This window comes from Chiloscyllium plagiosum, chromosome 2 (assembly GCF_004010195.1).
Source record: "Chiloscyllium plagiosum isolate BGI_BamShark_2017 chromosome 2, ASM401019v2, whole genome shotgun sequence".
Lineage (NCBI taxonomy): Eukaryota > Metazoa > Chordata > Chondrichthyes > Orectolobiformes > Hemiscylliidae > Chiloscyllium > Chiloscyllium plagiosum.
Genome location: NC_057711.1, coordinates 45733636 through 45751990, shown reverse-complemented (window position 1 = coordinate 45751990; position 18355 = coordinate 45733636). Strand labels below are relative to the sequence as shown.

Here is an 18355-nt window from a genome sequence, read left to right as displayed (position 1 = left end):
GTATATCAGAGAAGAATGATGTATGATTTACAAGGGGGCTGTGGTAGAAATATTGTCAAGGAGAGTGTACTCATAATTACTGACCAGCAGTTAACTAACAAGCTTTGTTTAAAATTTAAACTCGGCAGGTTGACTCTGGTTGGTCAAGGTATTCTCCTAAGAAAAGAACCACAGAATACTGTCAAAGGTTTTGTTGAGTTTGAACAGAAGTAGCTCATGGAAATGCTCTTTTTGTCTGTCTTGACCAATCAGAATTAACTTGTCCAGTTGAAAATTTAATATTTAAACAAAGCTTGGTAGATAACCATCAGCTATCATTTCTGTGGGAAGAGATTGCTGGGCCCTTTGCTGAAATATTTCTATCATTGATAGCCACAGGTGTGGTACCAGATGACTGGAGGTTGGCCAACATTGTGCCAGTATTTAAAAAAGGTAAGGAAAAGCCAGGGAACTATAGACCGTTGAGCCTGACATCAGTGGTAGGCAAGTTGTTGGAGGGAATCCTGAGGAACAGGATGTGCATGTATTTGGAAAGGCAAGGACTGATTAGGGATAGTCAAAATGGCTTTGTGTGTGGGAAATTGTATCCCACTAACTTGACTAAGTTTTTTGAAGAAGTAACAAAGAGGATTGATGAGGACAGAGTAGTGGATGTGATCTATATGGACTTCAATAAGGATTTCAACAACGTTCCTCATAGTAGACTGATTACCATGGTTAGGTCACACAGAATAATGGGAGAACTATCTGTTTGAATACAGAACTGGCTCAAAGGTAGAAGAGAAAGGATGTTGGTGGATGGTTGCTTTTTAGACTGGAGGCCTGTGACCAGTGTTGTGCCACAAGGATCGGTGCTGGGCCCACTGCTTTTTGTCATTGATATAAATAATTTGGATTTGAACATAGGAAGTACGGTTAGTAAGTTTGCAAATGACACTACAATTAGAGGTGTAGTGGACAGCAAAGAAGGTTACCTCCGAGTACAACGGACTTTGATCAGATGGCCAGTGGGCCGATGAGTGGCAGATGGCGTTTAATTTAGATAAATGTAAGGTGCTGCATTTTGGGAAAGTAAATATCGGCAGGACTTATACACTTAATGGTAAGGTCCAGGGGAGTATTGCTGAACAAAGAGACCTTGGAGTGCAGGTTCATAGCTCCTTGAAAGTGAAGTCACAGGTAGATAGGATGATGAAGAAGGCATTTGATATGCTTGCATTTATTGGTCAGTGCATTAAGCATAGGAGCTGGGAGGTCATGTTGCAGCTGTACAGGACATGGTTAGGCCATTTTTTGGAATATTACATGCAGTTCTGGTCTCCTCCTATCGTAAGGATGTTAAGAAACTTGAAAGGGTTCAGAAAAGGTTTAAGGGACTGTTGTCAGGGTTGGAGAATTTGAACTATAGCCATAGACTGATTAGACTTGGGCTATTTTCCTGGAGAGTTGGAGGCTGAGGAGTGACCTTATAGACATTTTTAAGAATCATAGAGTTCAAAACTAGAGGGCATAGATTTAAGGTGAGAGGAAAGATGTAAAAGAGACCTAAAGGGCAACTTTTTCACGTAGATGGTGATGGGTGTATGGAACGAGCAGCCAGAGAAGGTGGTGGAGGCTGGTTCAATTACAACATTTAAAGGGCATCTGGATGGGTATATGAATAGGAAGGGTTTAGAGGGATATTGGCCAAACACTAGCAAATGGGATTAGATTTATTTAGGATATCTGTTTATTTAGGACAAGTTGGATTGGATCTGTTTCCATGCTGTATATCTCTATGACTCTATCTTGTACATTTTCTGTTGCAACACCTCTACCAGTTAGTCTACTTGCTCACCAGACACCATTCTCCTCTCATACAATATAAATGTTGTTTTCCCTTTACATTTGTATTGATTTGATGAGTGCTGAAAAATGTGTTGCTGGAAAAGCGCAGCAGGTCAGGCAGCATCAAAGGAGCAGGGAATCGACGTTTCGGGCATAAGCCCTTCTTCAGGAATCAATTGATTTGATGAGAGCAAGGTGAAAAATTTGGACAATTTTTTTCAGCAATACTAATTTAAAGACATTGTTGAACTGGTAAGGAATAGTCGGTAGAAGACAGAGAACAGGAGTAATGTGTTCTCATTCAAATTCAAAGGTGTTGATTAGTAGTGGTGCCTCACAAGGATTTATGTTTTCAGTTCAACTAGTCACTATCTTATCAAAGTCATTAATAATTATAATGAAGAGTCTTGTCTTGAATGCTGTTGACACAAAGATTGATGGCTTGGTAAGCAGTGTAGATGGGTACACAACATTAATAAAATATATTGATGTAGTAAATGTGTTGTCAAACACTCTATCAGATGGCTGTCAATGTCCAAAGTGTGAGATCATCTAAATTGAATTAGAAGTGGGATAAATCCAAGAACTTTTCATATCATTAAAATCCAGCAACAGTGAAGGTCTAAAGATATCTCAAGATTCACATACAAGGGTGACAGACATCAATAGGTTAGATAATGAGCCATCTTCACTGCCAATTTTGTTAGGTGTTGAGCTTGTAGACTCTTATTCACTGAACTTGCAGTAACCCACATTAAGTGGTGATGAGCCTTCTGTTATTGTAAATCTTAGCGCACAGATATTACAGGACTCGAGAAGTTTATAAACACCATCGTATTTCTGTTTTCTTACTATGTTATTCAGTCTCGGGATTGTATTTCTGGGCAAGAATAGTACAAATCTAAATTCATGTAAATCGCTATGTATGCATGTGATAGGCATGATACAGTTCTTATGAGTTTTGATTTAGTACATTGTAATTTAACTACTTATGTTGAAATTCATCTGAATAACTGTATTTTGTATTAAAGGTAGACATTAATGTCATACATTGTGACATGAAAGCTCAAGCATTTTGAACATTTTGCTTGCTTGGTTTCAGTTAAATTTACTTGCTTGGATTATTTTTGTCACCTAATAATATTTAGAGAGAAAAATTAATTTGGTAAATTTGAACAGTCTCACTATTTTCTCGGTCTGGTGAGGAGAATGATAGTGGATTGAAAAGGTCATAAAACTGATTTGGCCTAATGTTTATAGCATCATGGAACCAAGCTTTTTAAGTAGCCAATTGCCAATTTATGATATATGGAATTATTCAGTCATTGATTGCTGGCTATTTCTTAATAAAGTTGCAATCATGAAATTACATTGGTTAGTTTTGATGATCACAAAAATGAGTGCTGCTCTCAATAGACGGGATTCAGAGGTGGGAATGTTGGGGAGGTTGAAATTTGACTAAAAGTATCTGTGCCTGATCCCTTCATTAAGTATATAGGAATGAGCTTAGGTACGATGCCTCAATGGGCAAGTACTATTCTGTAAATGCTCGACTTAATTTTAAATGCTATCATTGATGCTAACTGGATGGATAACCCAGAAGTCAGATGCTGAAAAAGTAACTATGGAATTCCCAATGACAGACATGCTGCCTGTGTTTTCAGGTTTCCCACATGCTGTAAGTGGAGGCGAGGGTCTTGTGGCACAGTACGCCAGTAGATTTGGCTTTGAGGCCCACCTGTACCATAGGTATATAGTATTGCATCTGGACAGGTGATTAAAACAACTCTAAGGGAAGACATGGATGTAGTGATGTTGTCACTGGATCAGTAGTCCAGAGACATGTTTACTGGTGACCTGAGTTCAAATTGGTGGAAATTGATTCACTAAAATCTGGGACTACCTGATGACCATGAAATCATTGTCAATTGTCATAAGAACCCACCTGGTTCACTATTCCCCTTTGGGAAACGGAATCTGCCATTGTTACCCTGCCTGATCTCCAGGTGACTCCAGACCCACAGCAATGTGCTTGACTTTTAACTGCCCTTCGAAAGAGCCTGGTAAACCAATTGGGTGGATCAATTGCTAACAAGTCTCAAAGAAGGAATGAAACCAGTTGGACACCAGGCAATGATGTAGGTACCAGAAATGACAACAGAAAACACAGCTCTGTCAATCCTGGAAAATACTCTTAATCAACTCCCAAAATTGGTAAAGCCATCTCACAGAGTAGTCAAACAACTGCCTGAGTTAGTCATACTCACAGAATTCTACTTTACACGCCAACAGGGAGAAAGTGAGGACTGCAGATGCTGGAGATCAGAGCTTAAAAATGTGTTGCTGGAAAAACGCAGCAGGTCAGGCAGCATCAAAGGAGAAGGAGAATCGATGTTCTTCAGGGCTTATGCCCGAAACGTCGATTCTCCTTCTCCTTTGATGCTGGCTGACCTGCTGCGCTTTTCCAGCAACACATTTTTAAGCTTTACACGCCAACACCCCAGACAACACCATTATCACCCCTGATATCTCTTGTCTCCCCAGCTCACCAGATACAGCTCAGGTGACAGCATTATAATATACAGTCCTCAATATCAACTCTGGACCTCCTGAAGTCTCATGGCATCAGATCATGACCAGAAACTGAACTGAACTGGATCCGCTGTATAAATACAGTGGTTACAAGAACAGGTCAGAGGCTAGAAATACTGCACTAAATAACTCCTTTTCTGATTCCCCAGAGCCTGTTCACCATAAGTCATAAGGCATAAGTCAGGAGTCTGATGAAAGAACCCCCATTTGCCTGGATGATATGCAGCTCCAGCAACACTCAAGAAGCTTGCCACCATTCAGGACAAAGTAGCCCACTTAATTGGCACTACATCCTCAAATAATCACTTCCTGTACCACTGCCACACAGCAACAGCACCGTGGGTAGGCTCATTTGCAACTCCTTTGAAACCTACGGCCGCTATCACCTAGAATGACCAGGGCAGCAAATACATGGAAACACCACCAAATTGATTATCCTTTCCATGGGAGTGAACACACTAATTTGGAAATGTAAGTTCATAATGTGTCGGAGCCCATTTGGCCCATTGAGACTGCTCCGCCATTCAATCATGACTGATATGCTCGTCACCCCAATTTTCCTGCCTTCTCCCCATAATCCTTCAACCCATTACCAATTAAACATCTGTCTAACTCTTCCTCAAATTTACTCACTCTCGCAACATCCACAGAATTTTCGGGTAGCGAATTCCACAAATTCACAACCCTTTGGGAGTAGTTTCTCCTCAACTCTGTTGTAAATTTGCTATTCCTTATCCTAAGACTTATGACCTCTTGTCGTAGAATGCTCCACATGAGGAAGCATCACTACACATTTATTTTATCGATATATTTTATCATCTTGAATACCTCAATTCGATCTCCCCTCAGTTTTCTAAATTCCAGAGGATATAGGCATAAACTGTTCAATCTCTCTTTGTATGACAAACCCATCATCTCTGGGATCAATCTAGTGAACCTCCTCTGAACTGCCTCTAATGCCACTATACTCTTCCTCAAATAAGGGGACCAAAATTGTGCACAAAACTCCAGGTGTACTCTCATAACATTGTTCTTTCCTGCCACTGTGTTAACATCCTTGAACTCCCTCCCTAATGACATTCTAGGTCTACCTGCACCAAATGGACTGCAATGGTTCGAGAAGAAAGCTCACAACCACTTTGTCAAGGGCAATTAGGGATGGCAATAATTGCAAGCCCAGCCAAGGAAGCTTACATCCCATGAATGAATAGCTGCAATATTCCAGCTGAGAACTAGCCCGTGATTTGCAAAGATTTGGCATAACTAACTTGTTTTTGTACTCTTACACTGCTATTTATAATGTTAATTTTCCTGTCTGTTTATTTTTTTTTTAAAAAAAGCCTAATCAACTGGCTTTTTTGCCTTCAAACATTTGTGTTTATGAGCCTAGACATCTCTGCTTCTGCATCCCCTTTTTGCACCAATATTTCCAAAGTACATTGGTTTTTGGCTTTTCTTGTATTATTATTTTTCTGTAATATACTATTGTGAATATAAAAAAAGAAAAAAAATATACTCAGGGCTGTGCTGCTGCCATTCTTGATATCTAGAATACACAAGAATTTAGCATAGCATGAGTTTTCTTTTTGTTTTTTGCCTCCAAATTCGTAGGGTTGTGTCTGGACTGTTCTTGTCACCTCCCTAGTGGAACTTGCAGGATCAGGAACTCACTGTGTGCGGAATCGTGACTCCAAACCCACATCCTACCACTCTGGCACAGGAAGATATAGGCGTATTAAAAGCATGTGGACTCCGCTACAGTTAGTTCTCTGTGACTGAACACAACTTATTTAGTGGTTTGTTTTTCAGACTATTACACATTCCCAAAGTGTTTATTAAAACAAAATGTTCATTGTTTGACTGATGTCATTCCCCACCCTGTTTTGCTCTACTCAATGCAATGATACATAAGTAGTGTTGCTTTTGCCAGCTTATCAAAGATATTAGAGTTTAATATACTAGCTTAGTATTCACATAATTTGCAAATCACACCTATAAATGTTGTAATTTTTGGAGACCTGTTTGAAATTTGTAAAATATTTAAAACCACTTCACATAACCAGTCACTGATAAGACTTTACTGTAAAAGCCAAAATGTGTGATATTTTCTCTGTTTGAGAAACACAACTTGTACAAGTCGAACAGACATTCACTCTCAGAAACCAATAGCTGACAGCATTATTATTTTACCTTTGGTAACCATTAATGACAATGATATTAGCAGAGAAAAAAATTGACCATGGGTTATATTTGTGACCACTAGAACTGATGAAGTTCTTCAAGTAGTACAGTTTCATGCTACATTCTTGAGAACTGCACAATTTCCATTGCATCAGTTACAAATTTGTTTGGCCACACCCTTTATTCCTCATCTAATATTTTAGATAGAAGATCCCTCTAATAACTGTAAGTTGCAAGTACACTAATTTATACTTGAGGGAAATTGAAATTCATGACTTTAATTTAAGGCACTTATAAACATAAATACTGTACTTTAGTTTTAATTGAAATCACTGCTGTATATTTTGCTGAAACTATATTATCATTAATAGTCATCCATATTATATACAGTGACTAATGTCTTTGATCTCTAGCAATAAAAGTCTAAGACCATGAGTCAGTAGTTAAAACCTAAGGTATTAGATCAATTCTTGGCTATCTCCTGTTTCTTATTTGCTTGCTGCTTCTCACAGTTGTCATCTGAAAGTTCAACATTGGTTTTTACACACGGTTTGAGAACTTCCAGTTTCATCTCACTGTCAGCTCTTTTAACCCATCAGCCCTCTTTAAATTGTCACACTGCTTGTTTGACATCCATTTACTAGCTACTGTTACCATCCCTCTCCCTAGCAATTATGAAACTGCCAGATGCCTTACAACCTTGACACTATATTCGAAGCCAAGGAGTATCTGTCCCAATGCTAAGACAACCTATTCCACTTCTGCAACGTCACTTGACTATGCCCTGCCTCAGCTTATCTGCTCTTGAAAACCTAATCTATACTTGATTGTTCCTACACTCCTGGTCAGTCTTGCATTTTACAATCTCTGTAACTGTAAAGTCATCTAAAACTTGACTACTCATGTTCAAAGTCATACCAAGACCTATTCAGCTATCACTCATGGACTTGTTGACCTTGATTGATTCCTATTTAAACATCTTAATTTTAAAATCTTCATTCTTGTCCATAACAATTTTTGGAATCTCTTCCAGCTCACGTGCCTCTAATTTTGACCTTTTGAGCCCCTAAGTTTACTTGTTCTGATGTTGGTCATCAGGATGTGAAAGTCCAACCTTTGGCCAATTGCCCTATTATCTTTATCATCGCTCATTGACATTTTTTGCCTGTTAGCAACTTTTTTATTTGTTCACTGTATGTGAGCATTGCTGGCATTTACAGCCCTTACTAACAGACCTTCAGATATTTTTACCATTTTAACAATGTGACAGAAATCAACATTTGTACAGATATTATTTCACAGCATTTTTTTCAGAAAGAAACCTTTGTGCAATCATTGACTTTTGGAGCAGCTTCTAAACTTTTTAAAAGCACACAGAGTTGTTCTCACCTTTTGTCATCTTTGTATTTTACTCATGAAACTTAACTTGTACCCTTGATTCATTTGTTTTTCTTACATTTTTTCCCCACTAGTTTTCTTCTCATTTCTTTTCTCAAGGTATTAATTCCTTGCAGTGGTATGGCTCCATAGATTCTGACTGTCCTTCCACTTCAGCCAACTGGCTGTCATCAGTCATAAGTGAGCTTTGGCACTGTGTTTTGGCAAGCTAGTCAAACAGATATCACAGCCAAACCTCATCCTGTCACCTGATGACCGCAGTCACACTCAATTACACACGCACACACACGCACGCGCACACACACACACACACACACTGCAGTTTGCTAGATGGAAAGCACAAGGAAAAACTTGGCTGATTTTGTTTTCCTTTTCCATTCACTACCTGAAGTTATTAAAGTCAAAGGCCATACCATTGAGATTAGGTAAATAGCAAGCACAGTCCAAGCATCAAAACTGATGACCTTCCTATTCTTTTTAGCTCGAATTCCCATTGGATAAACTGGCTGATCTATTGGGGAAGCCACATGCCCCTGAAAACATAATGAAAAACCAGGGCACTCTACTTCTGGTAGCTACAAAAATGTTTTATTACTGAAGGTATCAGATTTTAACTTATCAAAGTCATTATTTAGACCACGTTGAGTGGGCAGATAGGTATTGCTGATGGATGAACTTCACACTGAGGTTTATCCTTAATAGTTTCCTGATTTCACATCAGGACTTGAATATTTGCAGCTTGTGCACAAACCACATTTTATGCAAAAAAATTAATCATTACAAGCTGTTATGCAGTTCAGTAAATCTTCAATTTTATCAAGTAAAACAAATGGCATGTGCTGTGCAATATTAAATTAAGTATTACTGATAAATAAAGAATTTAAAATTAAAACAATTGTTTAGTAATAAACCTTTTTATAAAGTACTTCCATTAGCATCATGTAGAAAATGTAATCATGAGACTTTAAGATCTGAATTTATATAAAGAAAAACATGTGTTCCTCATTTTTCTGTAATTGTCCGGAAGTATGTCTAGTTTAGATGTATAATTTTTGATGCTTTATAGTGGGTAAACAATTCTAATACTATGCTTATGGATGTATTGCAGATTATAATTTTCATGATCCACCATAATTTTAAACTAGCTGAGAAGGAAAGTTTTAATCTGTACATTAAAAGCTTGGGAAAGCTTTCTGCTTCTAGATCAAACTAAGTCATTCTGTTTTATTGATTATCTTGAGGAGGAACACCAAGCCTCAAAATAGGCCACAATAGTCTGAGTAAGAAGGATGCGGTTTGCATAGTTGATGAAATGCAAAAGGAAACTTTGTCAACTACCACATACATGTAGTTTTCATTTATTTTCTTTGAATTCTGTGAAGGGAGTTTGCAGAATTGATTCATAATCCATAACCATGTGTTCTGAGTGCTCTTTCTAAATGTTGCTATGCCGAAAGGCTGAAAATATTTGAATTAAATTGCTGAATGCAGACATGTTCCTTTAGTAGTTTCTGAAATTTGAATGGAATGTATTCTTGAAAATGTAAGAAGAAACATTGTAGTGCAAATGTCAGATTATTTTGTTTTTTAATGGTCTATTAGAACAGTGTAATGCATTTCTCATGTTGACATACAATTTGTACTGTAGCTGCTGTGAAGAAATTGTGTCAAACTTCACACCAGTTGCAGCATGAGAGGTGGATGTTTGCTCATTTTAAAATGTAACTTTATCCTGATTGAAGTTCTCAACATAAGAAGTAGGAACAAGAGTAGGCAATTCAACTCCTTGAGTGCACTATACTATTTGATACAAATATGGCTAATCTCATTTTGACCTGAGCTCCACTTTCCTGCCTGGTCCCCATAACTCTTCAACCCATCTCAAACTTAAAATCTGTCTCTTCTCCTCCTTATATTTATTCAATGTTCCAGCATCCAAATGTAGGGCTTATGCCCGAAACATTGACTCTCCTGCTCTTCGGATGCTGCCTGACCTGCTGTGCTTTTCCAGCACCACGCTTTTCGACTCTGATCTCCTGCATCTGCAGTCCTCACTTTCTCTCAGCATCCAGTGCATTCATGGATAGTGAATTCCCAAGATTCATGACCCTTTGAGAGAAGTAATTTCTCCTCATCTCTGTTTTAAATCTGAGAGTCACTGGGGACACTTCACCATCTATCCCATTCAGACATGACCACCAAGTGCTCTTGGACCAACCTCCATAATTCGCAATCCCTCCCTTTATCTCACTGCAGGAAAATAGCCCTCCCCCAGCTGCCACATCTACACCTTCCCCCAGATAGAGGTCTTTACAATGCTACAAGCTGATTGAGTGAATCTGAGGTGTGCTTGCACTTGACTTCCAGGGTGTCCCTCGTCATGTCTCAGTGGAACCCCCTTGATTGACTGTGGAAGTACTGATTGAATGACCTTCATTCCCCTTCGCCCAAGAAAGGACTGTTCTCCTTTAACTTTCACAGTGCCATTTCTTTGAAGCACATGAAATATATTTGACATCTAAGCTGCTGCCACATGCTGCAAATGTGATATAGCACAATGCCTTACAGGGACCTGTCTACTCGCTGTCTAAGTAAGAATTCAGTGCTAACCACTGTCACAAGCTGTCTGCCACTTTCCTGCGCTAATAAAGCAAACTTACCCACAGAGTTTGACAGACTGTAACTCAGCATTAAAGTCAATGAACGTAACAAAAGTAAGCTAAGATGTTTGTATCGATGTTAGCATACGAGATGGCTAGCTGTCCCTACTTGCAAAGTGTAGCAGAGTGTGCATGTTAAGTGACCCTGAGCTCCACGTGTTAGTGGCCTGAAATCATAGAATCCCTACAGTGTAGAAGCAGGCCATTCTGCCCATCAAATCCACACTGACCCTCCAAAGAGCATCCCATCTAGACCCCTACCCTATCCCTGTAATCCTGCATTTCCCACAGCTAATCCACCTAATCTGTACATCTTCGTGATTGTGGGAAGAAACCGGAGCACCAGAAGGAAATCCACGCATACACGAAGAGAATGTGCAAACTCCACACAGACAGGCACCCAAACTTGGGTCCCTGATGCTGTGAGGCAGCAGTGCCAACCACTGAGTCACTGTGCCACCCAGGTCGCTAAGTTGGTCCAAAAGCAGGCATAATGATATGGTCAAGCTAGTGGTTTGCTGATACACAGTTGTTTGGATGAAGGATCAACGTAACATTGGACCATGTAGGGATGCTGTGCAGAAGAAGCAGTGACATAATGGCCAGCACAAGCTTTCAGCAGCCTAAGCCACCTGTTACATGATCTGTTTTACCTGTCATAATTTGCACCTCTAGTTTCTCAGTAGAGGAGAAGAGAATTGTAAATGGCGCATAAATTGAGTGAGTTGTGACTTGCAGCACATTCAGATGCGTGGAAATGAAATAGTCACTACTCGAGTGAGACCCCAATGTTTCTGCTTAACATTTGAGGGGATAATCAGGGAATTTATTTTCAACATCAAGAATCTGATTTTTCATTTTCATCCTTCTTTTTCACCATACTCATCTCACAGGGAGGGGAAAATTCCACCTTATGTGTAGAAAATTTACCATTAACCTTCAGGTACATCATTATCTGGAAATACCTGACCAACTGTAGAACCAGGAAGAGGAGCCCAATTTCAACAAGTCATCCTTTGAATTATAGAGGTTACAGCACAGAAGGAGGGCTGGAGCAGCGATCCATCATGAAAAATCTCCTCAGTATCCTCCATCTTTCTCTGCTTCAAATATTTACATATTTTTCTTTTAAAAGATGAGTCTGCACAAATACTGTCTCCACCAAACATTCTGTACACCACCAATGCTCAGCAGAGAGATGTTTTTTCTGAGCCTGCTTCTTCAGTCTTTGAATCCCTGAACACAGGGATTTTCTTTCTCCATTCACTAAAATATTTTTAATAAATCGATTAAATCTCTTCACAGTTTTCTCTGTCTCACTGAAAATAATCTCAGTTTATCAAATCTTTCCACTTACCAGTAGTTTTCCTTTACTGGTATCATTCTGAGTAATCTGCACAGCATTACCTTCTCTGTCTTTAAAATCCTCTCTATCATCGATACTACTAATTGCACACGACACATAGTTTAATCTTTGTCTAGTACAAACTTGTCATTACATCCTGGCTATTGTACTTTATGTCTCTGTTGATGAAACCTAAATTTTAATTAGTCTTCACACTGACCCCTGAAGGGAGGCACCAACTCGCAGACATCTCCTTCTACTGCCCCCTCAACCATGACCTCACCTGCTATCACCAAACTATTGTCTCCAAAACCATCTACAATCTTATCACCTCTGGGGATCTCCCAGCCAGAGCCTCCAACCTCATCATCCACGAACCCGCACTGCCCGATTCTACCTCCTACCGAGGATTCACAAACCTGACTTCCCCAGTCGACCCATTGTCCCAACCTGCTCCTGTCCCACTGAACTCATCTCTGTATATCTTGACACTGTCCTGTCCCCCTCAGTCCAGAAACTCCACCTACGTTCAGGACACCACTCACGCCCTTCACCTCCTCCAAGACTTTCATTTCCCCGGCCCCGAACACCTCATTTTCACCAGAGACATCCAATCCCTGTACACATCCATCTGCCACACGAAGGTCTCCAAGCCCTCCATTTCTTCCCCTTCCAATGAGTACCCTTCCATTGACACCCTCATCTGCCTGGCTGAACTGGTCCTCACTCTTAACAACTTCTCTTTGCAATCCTCCCACTTCCTCCAAACCAAAGGGATAACCATGGGCACCCACGTAGAGTTCGACTATGCTTGCCTCTTTGTTGGGTAGGTGAAACAGTCCAGCTTCTGCAGTGACACCAGCACCACCCCCACCTATTCCTCCATTAAGTCAATGATTGTATCGGTGCTACCTCGTGCTCCCACAAGGAGGTTGAACAGTTCATCAACTTCACTAACACCTTTCACCCCAACCTCAAATTCACCTGGACCATCTCGGAAACCTCCCTCCCCTTCTTGGACCTCTCCATCTCTGGTGACCGATTAACCATGGACATTTACTACAAGCTCACCGACTCCCACAGCGACCTAGACTACACTTTCTCCCACCCTACCTCCTGTAAAAATGCCATCCCTTATTCCAAATTCTTCTGCCTCCACCACATCTGTTCCCAGGATGACCAATTCTACCTTAAAAATTCCCAGATGGCTTCCTTCTTGCAAGATCGCAATTTCCCTTTCCACATGGTCGACGATGCCCTCCAGCACGTCTCCTCCACTTCCCACTCTTCTGTCCCCAAACCCCACCCCTCCCAACGCAACCAGGACAGAACCCCCTCAGTCCTCTCCTTCCACTCTACCAACCTCTGTATGCATCGTGTCATCAACCGCCATTCTGCACCTACAAATGGACCCAACCACTGGAGATATATTTCCCTCCCTTGCCCTATCAGTGTTCCGAAGAGACCATTCCCTCCGTGACCCCCTCGTCAGATCTACACCCGACTCCCGGCACCTTCCCCTACCACTGCAGGAAGTGCAAACCTTCACCCACAGCACCCCCCCCCCCCCACCCCCATACCCACCCTCACCTCCATCCAAGGCCCCAAAGGATCCTTCCACATCCGACAGAAATTACCTGAACTTCCACAGATGTCATCTACTGTGTCCGTTGCACCTGATGTGGTCTCCTGTACATCGGGGAGACAGGATGCCAACTTGCGGATCGTTTCAGAGAACATCTCTGGGACACCCGCACCAACCAACCCCATTGTCCCGTGGCTGACACTTCAACTCCCCCTCCCACTTCGCAATGGACTGCCTCCATTGCCAAACCCTTATCACCCGACGCCTGGCGGAAGAACGCCTAATATTCCCCCTTGGGACCCTGCAACCACACTGGATAAATGTGGATTTCACCAGTTTCCTCATTTCTCCTCACCCCACATTATCCCAGTCCCAAGCCTCCAACTCAGCACCGTCCTCTTGACCTGTCCTTTGCCTTTCCCATCTATCCACTCCACCCTCCTCTCCAACCTATCACCTTCTCCCCCTCCTTAATTTACTTATTGCATTCTCAGCTACCTTCCACACCCCCCCCCCCTTCACATTTATCTCTCAGCCCCTTGGCTGACAAGCCTCATTCCTGATGAAGTGTATATGCCTGAAACATCGATTCTCTTGCTCCTCGGATGCTGCCTGACCTGCTGTGCATTTCAGGCACCACGCTCTCGACTTGTCACAACTTTGTTTGCAATGCCATTTGTATTTGAATGCTTATGCTTATTCACCCCTTTGGTCTGCATTCATTAAGCATATGCTCCAAATTGTTCCTTCTTCTTCCACCTTATTTACAATGGATTACACCTGTCATTTGCGTGACCGTTTGCTACCCCATCTTTGTGGTTTTGAATTTATTTAAATCCTTTGCTCCAGTGTCCTTTGAAAATGAAACATTGGACTTTTAAACTGTGCCAAACTTGTGTATTTGAAAACTTCCAGTTGCATTAGTTTAAATTTTTCAGGCTTTTACTTCAGTTCAAGTCAGTCCCTAACAAACACAGTACTGATGTAACGGATTATTTAAAATGTCAGTCGTGTCTGAACTAATTGTTGCCCTTTGATTTTCAACAAATGCTTGCAACTACAATTTTTCCTTGAGACAGGCGAATTTCTCTGAAGTGTTTATTTTTATTATATGCAGTGTGGTGATGCGCTATTGTTTTCCTCATTATTAGATTCATTTATCATATCATTCACTTATCAGTTAACTAAGTGAAGTGATACTCCTTTCTTTCAGAGAACCTGTTTTGTATTAATAAATCATTCACATTAATGCTCCTTTAATTATACTTATTTGTTTCTATTGTATTTTTGTTTAAGCAGAGTTCTGATGTCCTCATCATAGGCTGCTAGCTTTCAAAGGTTTAATAGATGGTGTAGAGATACCTAATTACCCAGAAAGATATAATTATTAGTGTTTCACTATTTCCATTTCAACTATGACCATTAATTCAGCACCTTCATGCATCAGGTAGGAAGTAATCCAAATTACTTGCTCTTGATCTCATCATCACACTATTGGAAACTCACTTTTTAAAAGGGGGAATTTGCTGGGGATTTGTCATTTAATCATTCATCTTTTCCTTAGAACAATGAATAAAACGGATTCTGAGCTGCTTTGAAATTGTTGTTTCAAACATGATAATTGCTCAGATATTGAAAATGCAAAGAGACCAATAACATCATTTCATTTGAGTATTCCATTGAAACAATTTCTCCGCACAATGAATGTTTTCTACGATCTTAAGGAAATTAACAGATGATGAATAAACATTTTTTTGAGTATATTTCCTGTAAATATTTGAAGATTAGCTGCTGATTGCTTATTCCTTATTTGTCATGATTACTATGTCACATATTAAATACATTGTTGCTCATAATGAATCTTTAATGCAACAGGAAATGGGTATGGAAATCCCCGCAATTCGCCAGGTCTGCTGGTCTCGCCTGGCAGTATGAACAAGAACATGCAAACCAAGTCACCCCCTCCCATGAATTTGGGAATGAACAACCGCAAACCTGACCTCCGGGTTCTCATTCCACCAGGTTCAAAGAATATGCCATCAGTGGTAAGTGGATGCTTGTCTAAAATATTCTAAAATAGAAAAAATATATATACAACAGAATACTTTTGATAATATTAATCATTTTTACTTCATATCAGGCATTTGGGAGTGGATTTTAGTGTGAGAAGCAAAATACTTTGCTTATATCGTAGAAATTGACAGCATGATGATGTATAATAAACCTACATATTTCTGTCACACAAAGTAGGTTTAAAACACAGGTGAAATAATATTTAAGTTCTCCTTTTAGTGTTGTATGTGTAAAAATACAATGAAGTAACCATAAAAAGAACTTAAATTCAGTTTCACTTTAAATTCAATGTGCCACAAAATGTTGTCATGTATACCTGCAATGCTTTTTAAATTTGCGAAGTTAATTTTTATTGTTCCATTAATGAAATGTGTTGTACAAATGCTGGCATTGCCACATAATAAATAAAATAAAGCTAATTCCCAGTATTCTGTCACCTTCTGTTTAGCACCAGGCTCTGTGCTTATTGGTTGAAACCTAGTTGCAGGTTGCAAGTGAAGCCATATTAGAGCAAAAGGTGCATAACCTAGGGAGATGTAGGAAAAAGGCTTTCAATATGTACAATTGATTTAAAATATTCTGAATTATACATGCAGTCTGCAGTGATTTTATAGATGGATTTATTTATTGATTGGAGCCCCAGGTGAGTAACAATCCTACTTTATAGTCTTCCCAAAAATCAAGCCTCATCATAGGTCCAAACTCAAATGCTGCAGTTTCTGGAAATCTTTAACTTAGACAGATAATTCTGGAAGTGCTCAACAGGTCAGCTGAGAGGAAAAACATTAATATTTCAGCTAACAGTTATTCATTGCTCCTTTTATATGCTGTCAGTCGGAGGATGTTGATTTGTTACAGGTAAGTGAGAGTTCTGCTGATGCCTTCAAACTATGCCCAAATCATCAGATAATAGTGACTTCTTGTTTTTTTGATTACTAAATGATAGCATTCACCTACACCCCCTTTTCACTGATACAATTACCCCACTATTGCTGAAAAATAAGACACAAAATCAAAGCTTTTTGTCTTGCACTCATCAGGACAGAATCACAGAATTGGCAAATTTCAAAGAGAATAATAATTTATACTGCATTGTTGTTCCCTTTGAAATGTGCTATCTTGCATTTCTGTCCTGATGAATGCAAGACAAAAGCTTTGACATTGTTTCTCTTTTTAGCAGTGTTAAAAATCTTCAGGTTAATATTATTTTTGAACAAGGCAGGATAGGCAGTACCATACTGTTTAACAAAAAGATGTGACTATTTATTTTCTATCTTGAACATTGTTTTCAGAAAAATTTTAGTTACGAACTTTCAGAGTTTCATATCTATGATTTTCATAAAATTTAAAAGCTAGATTTAGGTGGGTTGAAATTGCAGGCAAATAACATTAACTGAATACATTTCTAAAACTGCAAAATTGAACATTATTCGCTTAATAGTCAATTACTTACTTTGGTCTGATATTTCTGGTATTAAATGGGAAATGGTATACACAACTGAAAATGTGTTTTCTTCATAAGAATGTTACAGCCCGAGAACTGTGAACCAAAAGAAACATAGCACCACCTACTGGTTATGTAAAATATTTAGATTTCTCGCCTCTTCTTACAATTAAGATAAAACTAGTCATTTCTTTGTAAAGTATGACTGAGATCCACTACTTTAGATTTTTTTCAATAAAAGTGCAATAACTGACATGTGCATTTTTTTGTTTTCTATCTGGTCTTTTTCCTGCTACAAAAACACAATCTTTTACTGGTGACTAGGCTGGTTGCTATGGAGATACTGATGTAATTGGTTACCTTGGGAACATCTCGTCTCCTGAAGTGTTGTAAATGATAGGTTTGGAAGAGTTCTTAAAAGCTAATTATGTCAAATGATTCAGTTTATTAAAAATGTCTGGCCTACATTTCATTTATTTCTGCAACTACTATTAAAAAGACATACAAAGCATATTAAAAAAATAAAAATCACAATTTTTTGATTTTCTGTAGAATCAGAGAATAAACAACTCACAAGCTGCACAGTCATTGGCTACGCCGGTGGTTTCTGTGGCAACCCCTACTTTGCCTGGGCACGGAATGGGAGGATACCCTTCAGCCATTTCTACCACATACGGTACTGGTAGGTAACTCCCATCACCTTAGAGTCCATTATGAAGTTTCACAAAATCAATCTGCTGTGACTACCAATGCCAGCTCATATTTCTGAAATAATGATATTCTTGCCATAACATTGTTTCTAAAAGACGTGCTACATTCTGCATCAACAAACCGATTGTCAAATGTTATTGGTTGCAGTTGATGCATAAGCACTGCAATAAAATATACGTATTGTTAGATATGCAAATAACTGTGCTTCTTCCTACGTCTTTGCATCTGACCCTCTTGCTTCTGTGCAAGAATGTATGATTTTCATTTGTTGTCCGTTGATTCCGATTAAAATGGTCTGACACCAAATAGAAATTGCAGAAGTTAAGTCTCTGAATTAGGAGAAAGCCATTTTCAATATCATTTGATAGGATCTGGCAAACATAGACTGGAGCAACTATTTGCAGGTAAGTCTACATCTGGAAAGTGGTGGTAGTCTTTTACAAGTTGTATAGTGGGAATTCAGATCTAGCATGCTCCTCTAAGAGTGACGGGTAAGAGCAGCAAGTCCTGGGAACCGTGGAGATCGAGGGATGTTGAGA

At 39.5% G+C, this 18355-nt stretch overlaps 1 protein-coding gene across 11 annotated transcripts in view; it reads left to right on the top strand.

Moving 5' to 3' along the window:
- The window catches only part of mef2cb (myocyte enhancer factor 2cb), a 239047-nt gene that overhangs the window by 206188 nt on the left and 14504 nt on the right, over positions 1–18355 (top strand). For 7 of the 11 annotated variants that reach the window (XM_043708960.1, XM_043708885.1, XM_043708890.1 and 4 more), the window contains 3 exons: positions 15464–15633; positions 16496–16519; positions 17658–17787. In XM_043708960.1, the coding sequence (XP_043564895.1) occupies positions 15464–15633; positions 16496–16519; positions 17658–17787 (324 nt within the window). The remainder of the gene's footprint in view (positions 1–15463; positions 15634–16495; positions 16520–17657; positions 17788–18355) is intronic. The other 4 variants (XM_043708950.1, XM_043708941.1, XM_043708922.1 and 1 more) reach the window with 1 other exon arrangement.